The sequence below is a fragment of the Apteryx mantelli genome, chromosome Z (assembly GCF_036417845.1).
Source record: "Apteryx mantelli isolate bAptMan1 chromosome Z, bAptMan1.hap1, whole genome shotgun sequence".
Taxonomy (NCBI): Eukaryota; Metazoa; Chordata; class Aves; order Apterygiformes; family Apterygidae; genus Apteryx; species Apteryx mantelli.
Window position 1 is genome coordinate 8,247,317 of NC_090020.1, and position 12,605 is coordinate 8,259,921.

General features: G+C 35.8%; 1 protein-coding gene across 1 annotated transcript in view; it reads left to right on the top strand.

The window, feature by feature from the left end:
- Positions 1–12,005, top strand: part of LOC106486927 (zinc-regulated GTPase metalloprotein activator 1A-like) — a 29,281-nt gene extending 17,276 nt beyond the window's left edge. Inside the window, 7 exon segments of the mRNA XM_067316550.1 lie at positions 1,729–1,785; positions 5,950–6,001; positions 8,443–8,511; positions 8,612–8,677; positions 10,690–10,819; positions 11,514–11,566; positions 11,569–12,005. Of these exon segments, the coding sequence (XP_067172651.1) occupies positions 1,729–1,785; positions 5,950–6,001; positions 8,443–8,511; positions 8,612–8,677; positions 10,690–10,819; positions 11,514–11,566; positions 11,569–11,652 (511 nt within the window). The 3' untranslated portion in view covers positions 11,653–12,005.
- The last annotated feature ends 600 nt before the right edge of the window (positions 12,006–12,605 follow it).

The following is a 12,605-nucleotide window of genomic DNA, read 5'->3' on the forward strand; positions in this document are numbered from 1 at the left end:
TATAGCACTTTTCTGAGTGTTTCTGTAACCCAGTTATGAGTTTTCAGGACACTGCTGAGAATAGACAGTTCAAACTCAGCGGGTCATAAACTTTAGAAAAGGTTTATTTCTGTATTATACATTATAAACCTTTCATCTTAGAAACAGCTTTGTAAGGCTGCTGTTGGGTGTAAAAGTTTAATAATAGTACTGGCTACGCTCCAGAGGTCTGTAGGTTTTTTTAACCTCTCATCTGTAAATGTGTTCCCTGTATTCAGCTTAATTACATTTATAAGGCTATCACATGCTATTAGCAGTGAAACCAGTATTACAAATAAAATGAGCCTGTATTACTTTTCCAAAAAAGCTATTTGTGTTACACGCAGCTGTTCTTACAAATAAATCCTATCAGCACTCTCTGTTCCAAGTTACCATTTTCATTTATCTAAGCTTCAGCTTTTAGAGCTGATATTCTTCACAATAGCATTTGCCTCATAGCAAACTTAGTGAATATTTCAGCAGCTGAAGCTTAGTTGTTCCTGAGAAGGAATTTAAGAGTAGTACAACCTTGCTTCACCAGTATTGAAAGCATTTTTGTAGTCAGTTCTTATGAGATGTTCCAACATCCCATATTCTCAAAAAAGTACTCTAGATTTGTCAAATAGTCCTACAATTGGTTATGTGCTTTTTTCTGTATTCTTGAAATCCTCTCTCTGAAAATGCCAGTTCATACGTGCTTAGTTGAAAGTTGTTAGTCTGGAGAACTGAACTGCCAAGCAATTTGGGTTTTCCTGAGCTAACTTCAGTCCGTGGCTGCAAATGCTGAGCAGGTGTTTCTCATCAGTTTGCTTGTCAGTTCCGCACTCAGAGTACGGTGGTACATGCCAGATGCATTTGCACTGAAGAGTCTGAAAAATAGATAGGGACTTGATTTTTTTAAACCAAGCTATAGCAATCCAATACAGAAAGGGCCAGACATCACTGCTCTGTTGAAGGGGAATGGGAAGAGGGAAACTGAAAATTTGTGATCAGTAGTTTATGTCCTTCTCTGAACTAAAATAAAAGCTAAAGTTTTTGGATACTGATACCCATCTGTTTCGAGGAAACATTTGGGAAAGTATGTGGCTCATTTCCTCTGTGTACATAGAGACAGAATGCCTATTGCTGCTATACTTAGCTCAAGTTGTAAATACAAAAGCTTCAGTTATGTTGACTGTGTGTTTGTATGACTTCATACTTCTGGGTTTTACTGTGCGTATGTGTTTTAAATTATCAAGTTTCATGCTTTGTTGAGGGGATATATGTTAGTAAATACTGATGGTGCAAAAGAAATACTAAGAGCTTCAAGGTTCCTATTCCCAATTAGAGACAGGATCAGTCTTTCTTCAGGCATCCAGTGTGGGAGATTTTATTAATTTTTCTTAGTAATGCATTCTTATATTTTATTCTCTCTGTATTTTTTTTAAATCTTCTTTTTGTGCTTAGGTATTACTGTGTAATTAAAAACTGCTTTTCCTCATAGGGCAAACTATTTAAAATTTCAATAAAACCTGACTTATTTAGTAGTAGCACAGTATAGGAGGTATTCTTATCTACTATGCTCTGTCTACCAGTGCTTGATGACATTAGAATGATAGGCAAGAAAACAAACCTAAGCTTAAATGAACTTTTTTTAAATAGTTGTTTAAATTTACACAATATGTAAATGTAGTGAAAATATAAAGCTTCTTTTTTTTCCCCCTACATTAGAGTTGATCTCTCCAATGTATTGGACCTGCATGCTTTTGACAGTTTATCTGGAGTAAGGTATGGCAATAATTTAACTGTCTCTTACCAGAAATAGTTGTCCATTATCAGAAATAGTTGCATTAAGTAGACACTTTTATATCATGGTTAAATTTACAACAGAATTTCTATTACAAATTCTAGTCTGGTCACTTGTCTAATTTTACTTCAAAAGTAGTAACTTGAAACAATGTTTTTTCCACTTGAAATGCTTGGAACTAAAGCTTTTTGGTTTTAAAAAATAAAATGAGAGCCAGAGTAGACATGGTTGTTTGGCTTTTTTTTCACCCTAAATATAAGCTTATATACTAGATGCATAGTTACAGCTTTAAGTTTTACTTTAATGCAATTAGTAGAGCAGAATGGGACATTTTTCTAGTTCTGTTAAAAATTCTAGGTTTTCAAAATTTTTCTCACTTCACATCATGATCAACTGGAAGCCTCTCTAGTTTTCACAGAAAGTAAAAAGGCACTGAGGTTCCACTACAACCTAAGCCATTCCAAACACTAGTTACTGCATTCCTGGTTTCAGCAGCATGCACCCATCCTCCTTCTTTTAATGTCAACTGCACGCTTCAGGATGTTAGACGGGTGGAAAAGTAAAATTGGAGGAGGAGGGAGAGAGAGAATAAGACTTTCTGCTGACTTTGCTTGCTGAAGTAACAACCAGAGTAAATGAGTGCTAGAACAAACAAAAGGAAGGGAGGGAATGTGCAACTGGGGACATTACCAGCTTCAATTCTCTTCTGAGAAGCACATTTTTCTCTTCAGGTGAGGGAAGGTATCTACTTTCTTATTCAGAGAAGGGAGAAATTACTGAAGATACAGACTAGTAACCTCTAGTAGATGTGATAAGATGAGCTTATGAAGTATTCTCAGTGAGCTGGTGCAATAGTTAGCTACTGTCCAAATGTTAGTTCTTTACTCTTTTTTTATGATCTTGTGCTGTATGCGCATGGAAACCAAACAAACCTTTGCATGGTTGGTTTAACACTTCAGAACATATGCTTACAAAGTACAAGAGTTCACCTGGTGACAGATCATTTCTCTTTGGGATGGAGTTTTGTATGTATGAAGCTAGTTGTAAACTGTTTCTGTGATGTGCATTTTGGGTACTTTCCATAGCATTTGCAGTATGGTAAACTACAGTTATGTATGTAGTGCCAGCCTTGAAATAGTATTTCCTTAAAGTGTGAGGTGGTTTTTTGGTTTTTTTTTTCTTCACTAAAGCGATATATTCAGTAAAGCGATATATTACCAAATTGCTACAAATCTGCAATGTTGAGTTAGTTACTCCTTTGGGGAAGGGGGAAAATGGCAAACAGTATTTCAAATTAACACTCTAAAATTGCAGCATTTGAAAACAAGTTCTGAAAACATCAAGAAGTTTGTAGACTGCATAAATGAAATTCCTTTTCAAAATTTTGTTTGAGCTCTACGCAGTGAAATTTTTTACAGTGGGGTCAGTTCATTGGTACATAAATCCCTATGTACAATACTAGCAGTGACTCCTGATGTATCATATGTAGGAGGAGAACTTTTTGCATCCTGCCCCGTTTGAGCAAAAATACACCAGTACACTTAAGAAAATTGTTCTTTTAACTGCATCCAACAGTAGGATTTCTGCCAGCATAGCAGACAGATATGACATCTGACTAGTGTGACTGTACTGCTAAAACCTTGTAGTCTATACATGCATTGAGGTTACAAGAAATACGGCTACAGCTCTGAATTCTCTGGAATGCAATATGGAAAGAAGACAACAAAACAAAAAAGATAACAAGAAATAGGAGTGTGAAAAGTTTTACTGATTTAAGTAACAGTTAATACCTTTTTGCTCCCGGAGCTGAGGGCTTCTCTCTTAAAATGTACAGTCATTAAAGTAGGAGGACAGATTTTTGAGTCAACTTCTCTAAAAGGTATGATAGTAGAGTGCTGTGATCAGTGACTTTTTTCTGCATATTGGTCTGAAGACTAAGACACAACATTCTCCAGTACAAGAACAGGTGTTTGAAGAATTTGCACACTGTTGCACACTGTCTTGATTAATCAGTGGAAATTGGTGGGCATCGTGCACAGTATGAATAAATTGTTCACCGGAGGTGAAACCGAAACTGGCAAATAGTATGTTTTGTTTAGTCAGTGTTACAGATTTTATTCTTGTAAGTAACAGCTATGCACATTTTCTTCTTGTTTTTCAAACCAGTCTTATATTTTCAAAAAAGTGTCCAGTATAGCAACAGATCAGATTATACTGATTTATTTTTACCTGCTTGCTCAGAGGATACAGTTTGCCTTTTGTCGTTACATGAAAGGATGTCAAGTGTATTGCACTTTTTAAAGTATAAATATTTCAAATCCCAAAGATATTGCAAATTGTAAATGTAATCTGTGTTCATTTTTTAAAAAACTAAGAAATATAAAATATTCATGTGCATTTCTACTGGGTGACTGGCTTGACTAATGATTTTATATGGAAGTTTATCTTTAGAAATGATTCCTTTTATTGCTGACAGTAATAAACTTCTCCCTGATACTCAAAAGTTACGTTTTATTTTATTTTGGGTTATGAAACTGAAACTATAAAATATGGGCTGGTCAGTAAATAGCACAATGTGAAATATTTAGTAATTTGATTCTCTTTTCAGGAGCTTTGTTTTCTACAGAATTGAAAACTGAATAAGAAACTATTAGCAGCAAACCATTAAATTTAACACCCTCCGTACCAAGACCCCTTGGTGATTAACAGACTTGAACAGCTTATGTAAACATGAACTTCTCCACCCTTTTTCAGCTCACTGTTACTAGTTTACCCCTTGCTGATGTTAAACTCTTGCAGATGTTTTGTTTTGAAGTCCACAGCCTCCCTGTAGCTACCTGTGCTACGACTGTCAAGTGTTTAAACTGGTAGAAAATGTTTCACTTGCTGCTGCTTCTGATGAAGTGCATAAGCTAACCAAAGGATGTGGACAGGTGTATTTTTCTTCAGAGGGAACTTTAAAGATTCATGGGGCAAAGCCAGTAACTTAAAAAGTATTTTTACCCTTAAGAATTTTTCATACGTTATCAAATTCTTAATTTTATGAGCATTGTTAGCCAGAGATTGCCATTCATGATTTAAGTAGTAGGTAGGTTCAAATTTCACACACATTTCCTGGTTCTGCTTTTAAAATATTTACAAAAATCATTGTCTTTTTGCTCTGGCTGCAGTACCAGTGCTAGAATCCTGGTCTTTTCCTCTAATTATGGTAGCAGTTTATTTTTGTTTTCTGATTTTCTTCCTCCATTTGAACTTTAGCACTTCTGTACAACAAGTTTGAACTAAAATTACTTTTTTTGCTGGTTGCAAGTGTGTTAATGGAAAGGCATAGGTATGAGTCAATTTGCGAATTATATACTGAGTTCATCTTTGTGAAAGAATGCTGTCTAGAATTGCAGGTGTTTAAGGTGCAAGAATTTTTATAAATTCTTTATAATTTTTTATAATTATTAATGTTCTTTGTTTCATGGTAGTATTATTCAAACTATTATCTCTTTCAGTATCTTCTCAATAAAAATTGTATGGCCACATATTTTGTGACTGTTACAAATGAGTTGAAGGGCTATGCTCTTGGCCTTTTTGTGAAAATGGATCTCAAAGTTTTTTTGTTTTTTTTTTTATACTGATTTAGCAATTGAGTTAGTCTCTCATTAGAGACATATTTTGATGGTTCTTCTGTCCCTGAGCTTCTTTATTCTTACAATTTGAAGTGATGGGAATATGATGACCAGACACATCAGGGAATCACTCATTCCTTGCTATGTCCTACACATCCATATTAATAGTTCTAACCTGGGCAAAAAAAAAGCTACAATTGTTTTTGCAATGTAACAGTAAAACTAGCTGATTATCATTAATAATGGTCTTTATGGTGGAATTCCAACAATTTGACTAGAACATTCTAAACTGTGACAAATTAACATTCTAACACAGATCATTTAGTAGTTCAAACCAATATAATTAAAAATATCTATTTTGAGATGAAAAATGATTTAGCAATTGAAGCATATTCTGAGTCTATACTCTGCTTTTGCTCTTTTAAGTTTACTCTGCAATACAGAAGAGTTTATTCTATGTATTTTTGAAATAAAGACATCATTTGTCCATCCTACTCAAATGTAACATTTAATTTTACTTATTTTCAGTTTGCAGAAAAAGCTTCAGCATGTAAAGACAACACACGCACATCTAGATAAGGTAATTACAAAAAGCACTGCTTCAATTTTTTGTAACAAAATTGGTCAGGATAATTGCTAATCATGTTACTTTTATAGAAGGCTTCAGCTAAGGAATAATATAGATAAGATCTTTGAAAGAACACTGAATATATATAGGAATGTGCTTTGTTGTAGGGAGATTCTAAATGGATGTAACGAGTGTTACTTTCAAATGCAGCTTATAGAGGTCCAGTGCTGCAGGCAGTCACATCTTTCATTCATTCACATGCACAGTGTTACTGAAACAGACAAATAAAACGATTTGTTTAATGTTTGCAGGACTGAGTTCTAAATTTACAGCCTATCCTTATGCTGTAGGATTTGTGTCCAAATGGTGTCTGTATATATTGATACCAGAGTGATGTTATTCATCACTCTGCATTCTCTAAAGCTGTAATAAAGCTTCACTAAAAAGTTAAGCATGTGCAGATTTCCATTATACGGGTGCTTGCCATTATTTTTACAAAGATTAGTAAGAATGTAACTTGTAATAGTAGACTAGACTCTGCCCTAAACTAGGCTGAAGGCGTCTCTGTTAAATGTGTTTGAACAGGGTGCCATTCCAGCTTCTGTGGCTGAAGATGTGATGGGATGTTTTTCTTTTCTGTTGTTATATTCAACCATTTCAGAGCTGTCTGAAACTGGTTGTGACGGGCATAAGGCAGCTGATGACCTTCTTCCACATGCATCATCGCTGCAGCCCACTGCTACTTAAGCCTTGTAGCTTACGCATATTAGAGATCTCATCATTCTGCCTTGCTAAATGCTTGTTTCAGACCAGTCTGAGCTTACATTGCTTAAAAACTCTACCCTTAACATCGTAAGAATCTGAACATCGTAAGAATCTGAACACACACTTACTACAAACTCCTCCCCTTGCTCCGGTCCATCAACACAAGGTTAATATCATAGCAGTTTGAACATGCACTCATTAAAAATACCACCCCTTATTCCTGGCAAACCAGATTATAGGGGTTCACATCATAACAGTTTTAACATAGGTACTTCCATTACAGACTCCACCCTTTGCATTTTGGGGTTGGATTAGCAGGGTTAACATTACAAAAATCTGAATACTTACTACAAACTTAAGGCCTTTCTCCTGCAAGACACCTAACCAAGACCATCAACAGTTTTATTTACTCACCATATCTCAGAATGATTAGCAGTATGAGGAACAGCACAGCAGAACAGATTAGCAGTACGAGAAGGTAACACCAATATTGGACATACCAATAGGTTTCTGAGTCCAATGGCTGTCAAGTTTCATCCAGAACCCAAATGGGTGGTGAATAGTGTTGATTTGATTCAGCATGGGCTTTTCCCCATTTGTGAATTAAAATGAGGTAACAGATGACTTAGATTTCCTGGAGCTTTCTCCACATCCTGTAACCGTAATAACCGACCTCTGAGCTTTTTCCTGCGCTTGCAATTGTTTTACTTGCAGCTTTAGATCTCAGAAGACTTTCTGTCCCACTCCAAGTCCCAGTGTGTAGGGTGGGAGCATGGAGATATTTCATCCTGTTCTGATGCTTTTTCTGAGGTTGACCATACTGATAGACTTCGGGCATTATCCTTTGCCATGTTGCCAATTTCGCACCTTTTTTCTGGCATACTCCTGCCAGTATGATACTGCAGGTCACTCCTTGATCAGTAAGATGTCCCACCAGGTTATACCCACCAGGTTATACCCGCCAGGTATGATACTGGAGGGGCCTTAGTAACTGTGCCTAGCTGCTGGAGCTTTCAGGCCATGTCTTCAAGCAAACAACACCTTTTCAGGATCCCTTCCCCTTGCCTATAAACACACTCTGCAGCCCAAACTACTATAATTGATTGCCCTTTCTTCCTGTCCCTCAGTTGGGATATGTCATTCGTGATCAGATCGAGCTCAACAGACCCCTTTATCAGGCAATCCCAAAGCCTTCCTCTGGTGCACGGGGCTGTGTTTACAAGTGGTACAGAAAACCAACTCTGCCCCAAGTGCAAAGCCGTGTCCTGCCTTCTCCGACTTCCCCACACCACCACAGTCACTGCAGGGTCCCCACACTCCTCTTCTCTCTGAACAAAGGGTCACTGAGTGGTTGCACTCTGCGGAGCAGCATTTTACAGGTCTGTAACAGGGTGCCTGACAGCCACAACAAAGAATTACAGTGTGTAAGCTGATGGCATTAGAACATTCAAAGTATTGGTTTTGTCCGTTTAAGTGGACACTAAAACACAACCAAAAAGCCCAGCGTAATGTATCCAGTTAGAGCAGTACAGAAATGGAGATTTTTTTTTCTAACCAGATTAAAGATGGGGTAGCGTATAGTTGCTTTTTTTCTGAGACCAAATTGTAAAGAACATTAACTTTTAAAAATAAATGTATTGAAATGTTTGTTCAGTTGACTAATAATAAGTTGGTCTTTCTGTTTGCAGGGTATAATTACAGTAACATTTGAAGTTCTAGGAAACATAATAGAAGAAAATCTAAATCTCTTTATTCAGGTAAGTGCTACATCATCATCAATTGAAAAATCATTTTGGCATTTTATAGATAATTATCCCATGCCATTGTTTGTGAAAACCCTTTTTTCCCTCTTCATAGAATCTTCTGTGGGAGAAGAATGTGAAAGATAAGACTGGATGCACCATGGATGTCATAAGACTGAAAGTTAGTCAAAAATGACCGACTTCTTCATTTTGTGTTTTTCCTCTTTACACCTAAAAACTGCAGTGTACCATCTGGTCATAGGCCTGTTAAAGGCACTACTGGATCAGCATAGCTGAGCAGACAAAAGGGAGAACAGCAATTTGTCAGTGTTCCATTTAGGAGACAGTTTGTTCTCTGCTGGCTGGTGGAATAAATCAAAAGGAAATAGCCAGTACAAAACCAAACATTGGTTGTATTGTGAATTGAGAGGGAAGGAGTACAGTTGTTAAATTCCCCCAAACATCACTGGTAGAATTCATGATCAGTACATGATTACAATTATGCAGGATAGAGATTTCTTACTCCCTTGAGTGATGAGAAGAGCAATAGTCACAATTTAGTCCATAATGGACAAAATATATTGCTGTTGAGTTTTCTTTGTAAGGAAGCCTTTTTTCTAAGTCTTTAGTGCTATATAGTTTTTTAATCAATCTCTCCTTTTTTGCCTTCATTTTTCTGAAAGGTCCCATCCATCTCTTGTAAATGTCTCCTCATCTAGTAATGTAACTACAGATGCTGTCTGTAATTACAATTATTGACATACTATGCAGAAGTTGAATTCAACATAAGATAGAAAGACTACAGCATAATACTAGCTTAGAACTAGCTAGTTACTACTAGCTACTAGTCTAGCTACTTAGAACTTCTTACAAGATGTCAGACCATATTTTTAAAAGATGCAACACAAATGGATTTGTCTTCCCGGAGCACTTGATATATTATTCAGTTGTGTGCATTTGAGGTGATTACAGATGATTTACTTTAGGATATATTTCCATTTTCCTTATACCAAACAGCTTAGTAAATTGTTAAGAAGTGAGAACTGGATCTTAGCATTTTATATGGTGTAAGAAACACAAAAAAAATGCTTTGGTTGTTCTTTGAGAATACTGTGCTTCATGAATAGCAGCATAATTATTTTTACTTCATTGGAAGAAAAGTTGTGTTCTTGATCTTTCAGCAACAAAAACAAAGGATTATCTTCCCCTTTCTGACAGATAGAAGAAAACAGCCACTGATGCATCTTAAGCTATCTGAAAACAGTACTGCTATGTGCAAATGCATTTTTGTTGTATTGAGCACTAGAATTAAAGTAATTCTTTAACAGATTTGAGGTCTGTAATGGACTGTGTGCTGAGCCTCAGTCAAATTAAACAAACACACCAAAGCAAATGAACTACAGGTAATTATAGAATGGGTTCCAGAGCTTTTGTATTTATATCTTACCTGACATCACAGTCCTGTTGATAGGGACAGTAATTTGAATTCCAGCTGATAATCTGAATACAGACCTTTTTTCCACGAAAGATTTTTAACTTTGTATTTTTTTTTCTTTATGGAAGTATAAGAGATGTTTTACAGAATGTGTTCCTCTAGAATATTTTATAAAGTTTTACATGAAATGATGAAAACTCTTTTAATACAACTTTTGGTATGTGGGGTCAATAGGCTCAGTCTGACAGTAATCCCTTTTATTCTGTTGCTAGTCATTTTTCCTTACAAATGTTTGTTCTCGCTCCCATACTCAGAGGTTTTGTCTGAGAATAGTAAAAATGCTAAGCATGAGAACTTAATCAGAATAGTCTGAAATCAGACATTTTTGCTTGTTTGACATCATCTTTTCATAGGCAACCGTTCTTTCATAGATGCATATGTCATATATATGTTGGAAGTGTCATGGTGCCATAGACGGCATTTTATTTTGCTCAGACATGCTGTACTAGGTGTTGTCCCAATGAGGAACAGAAGTCAGAATGTAGGACAGTATAGTTCTTGGTCTTTAACAGAGTAAGGAAATGTGAGAATGGATGTAATGAGTAATAGTGATCATACTGCATTGCTATTTTGACCAACTGATGCATAGTCACCACAATTTTTTTTTTCTTGCTTGTCTATTCTCATGTTTTTTTCCCCTTAGGTATTTCATTTTTAAAGGTTTGTTTATGTATCCTAACAGTTATTTTTCTGATAAGGGACTGGTATCTATTCAAGGCAAATCTCATCAGGTGATAGTTCAAGGTGTCCATGAACTCTATGATCTGGAAGAGACTTCAGTAGGCTGGAAGGAAGATGAAAAGAGAACAAATAGACTGGTTCTGATAGGTAAGAGAAAATTACATACCTCATAATTTGACTTTAAGTAGCTGGTTCTCTCAGCAGGAAATCCCGTGACTTGTCCAGTGGACAGTGACCAGCCTAAACTAGCCAGAATAATAGCACTGAATATGTGCAGAATGCACTTTTGTCCAAAGTTTATCTGTCAGGACTTCCTGAGGTTTTATATTCCAGCTGATAAGAATATACATTATGCCTTTTAGGGAATCAAGATAAAATATAAAATATTCATAAATTGTATATTTAATGTTATTTTAAAAAAATCATAATTATAAGTACAGGATGGGATTGATTGCAATCAAGTGTTCAGTAACTGTAAGAAAAGTGCTTATAGCCATTAAAATACATAAAATCTCATTTGTTTCTGAAAAGCTTGTAATACTAAGGTTGCACATTTTTTATTTCCTGCTTGTTACTCTCTGCTTTGGGATGACTGCAAGTGTTTTTATGACAAAAAAACCCTAGTTTTTCCTTGTTTCCCTTACTCATACAGCTTGAAATCTGTGGCTGCCTGGGAAATGTGAAGTTACCTGTTATCTGCAGTTTAATATTCATAAAGCTGTATTTTCACTCATTGGTATAACAAACTGTTTCTTCAATCAGAAGACTTGCAGGTTCCTACTTACCTGCATTTTTGTAACACACTATAAAATATAACTAGACAATTTTGCTCTCTTTACAGGCAGAAACTTGGATAAGGAGATCCTCAAAGAAGTATTTATAGCCACTGTGACAGGGAAACAGGGAAATAGTTGACATCATACTACAAAGAAGATAGTCTTAACACTGCGAGTTTTTTCATGATAAAAAAGACTGAATGACATGCAGTACAGTATCTTTTTTCTGCCCATGTTTACACAACAGTTAAACTCTTAAGTCTTGTTACAAGTTCCAGCTCACCTACTGTTTAAAGATTAGCTCTTACAGTCTGGATTTGGCTTAAATTATGTCAATAGCATCATTTAGCTTTTCAGAAAAACAGATAAGTAAAAGACTTTTGTTTATACTGTATGTGAAAAGAGGCCACAAAGTATTGGTAAACATGTTTCAAACCTAGTGCTTTTTCCTCCTAACTCTTTTTTACTACTGGAAATCAAATACTGTTGGTTACTGCCGGTAATGTAATCATAGTAAAATGTATTTAATGCTTACTATTAAACTCTCTTAAAATCTCTTTCCACTTGTTTTGTGATTTGTGAATGTGTACATCCATCCCAGGTAACTCTAAACCCATTGTATTAATGAAACTAAAAATACATAGACAGCAAAGCCACAAGACCACTTGGAATATATTACTATCTGCATAATTGCTATAAATTTAGTGGTCAGTCATGCAGTCACAGTGCTGGAAGATGTAACGGACCTCTTAGATCTTCTGGGCCTTGACCCTGCTAGTTCAAGATCAAGGGGGGGGAGAGCACATTTTTCACTGTATTGTCTAAACTGTCCAGTGTGATTTGTCATGCAATTCAGAGACCATTTCTGATTATCAGTGTTAAAAAAATAGAATAAATTAGTTTAAGGAAACAACTAGAATTTGTTTCTAGAGCTGAGGAAGGAGACATTGTTAATCTCACTGCCAGGGCTGGGAGCTCATCTGATTAATGTATGAAGTAATAAATTATATATGTCCAATAAGATAGAAGTTTTCATTCTCCCAGTGGATACACTGTCTTGACTTCATTTCTCATGGCATAAGTAGTTCTCTATAGCTTGAAGAAGTTTACAGATACTGTTTCTATAAACTGAAGCAAGGTAAAAAGAAAGAATCTAC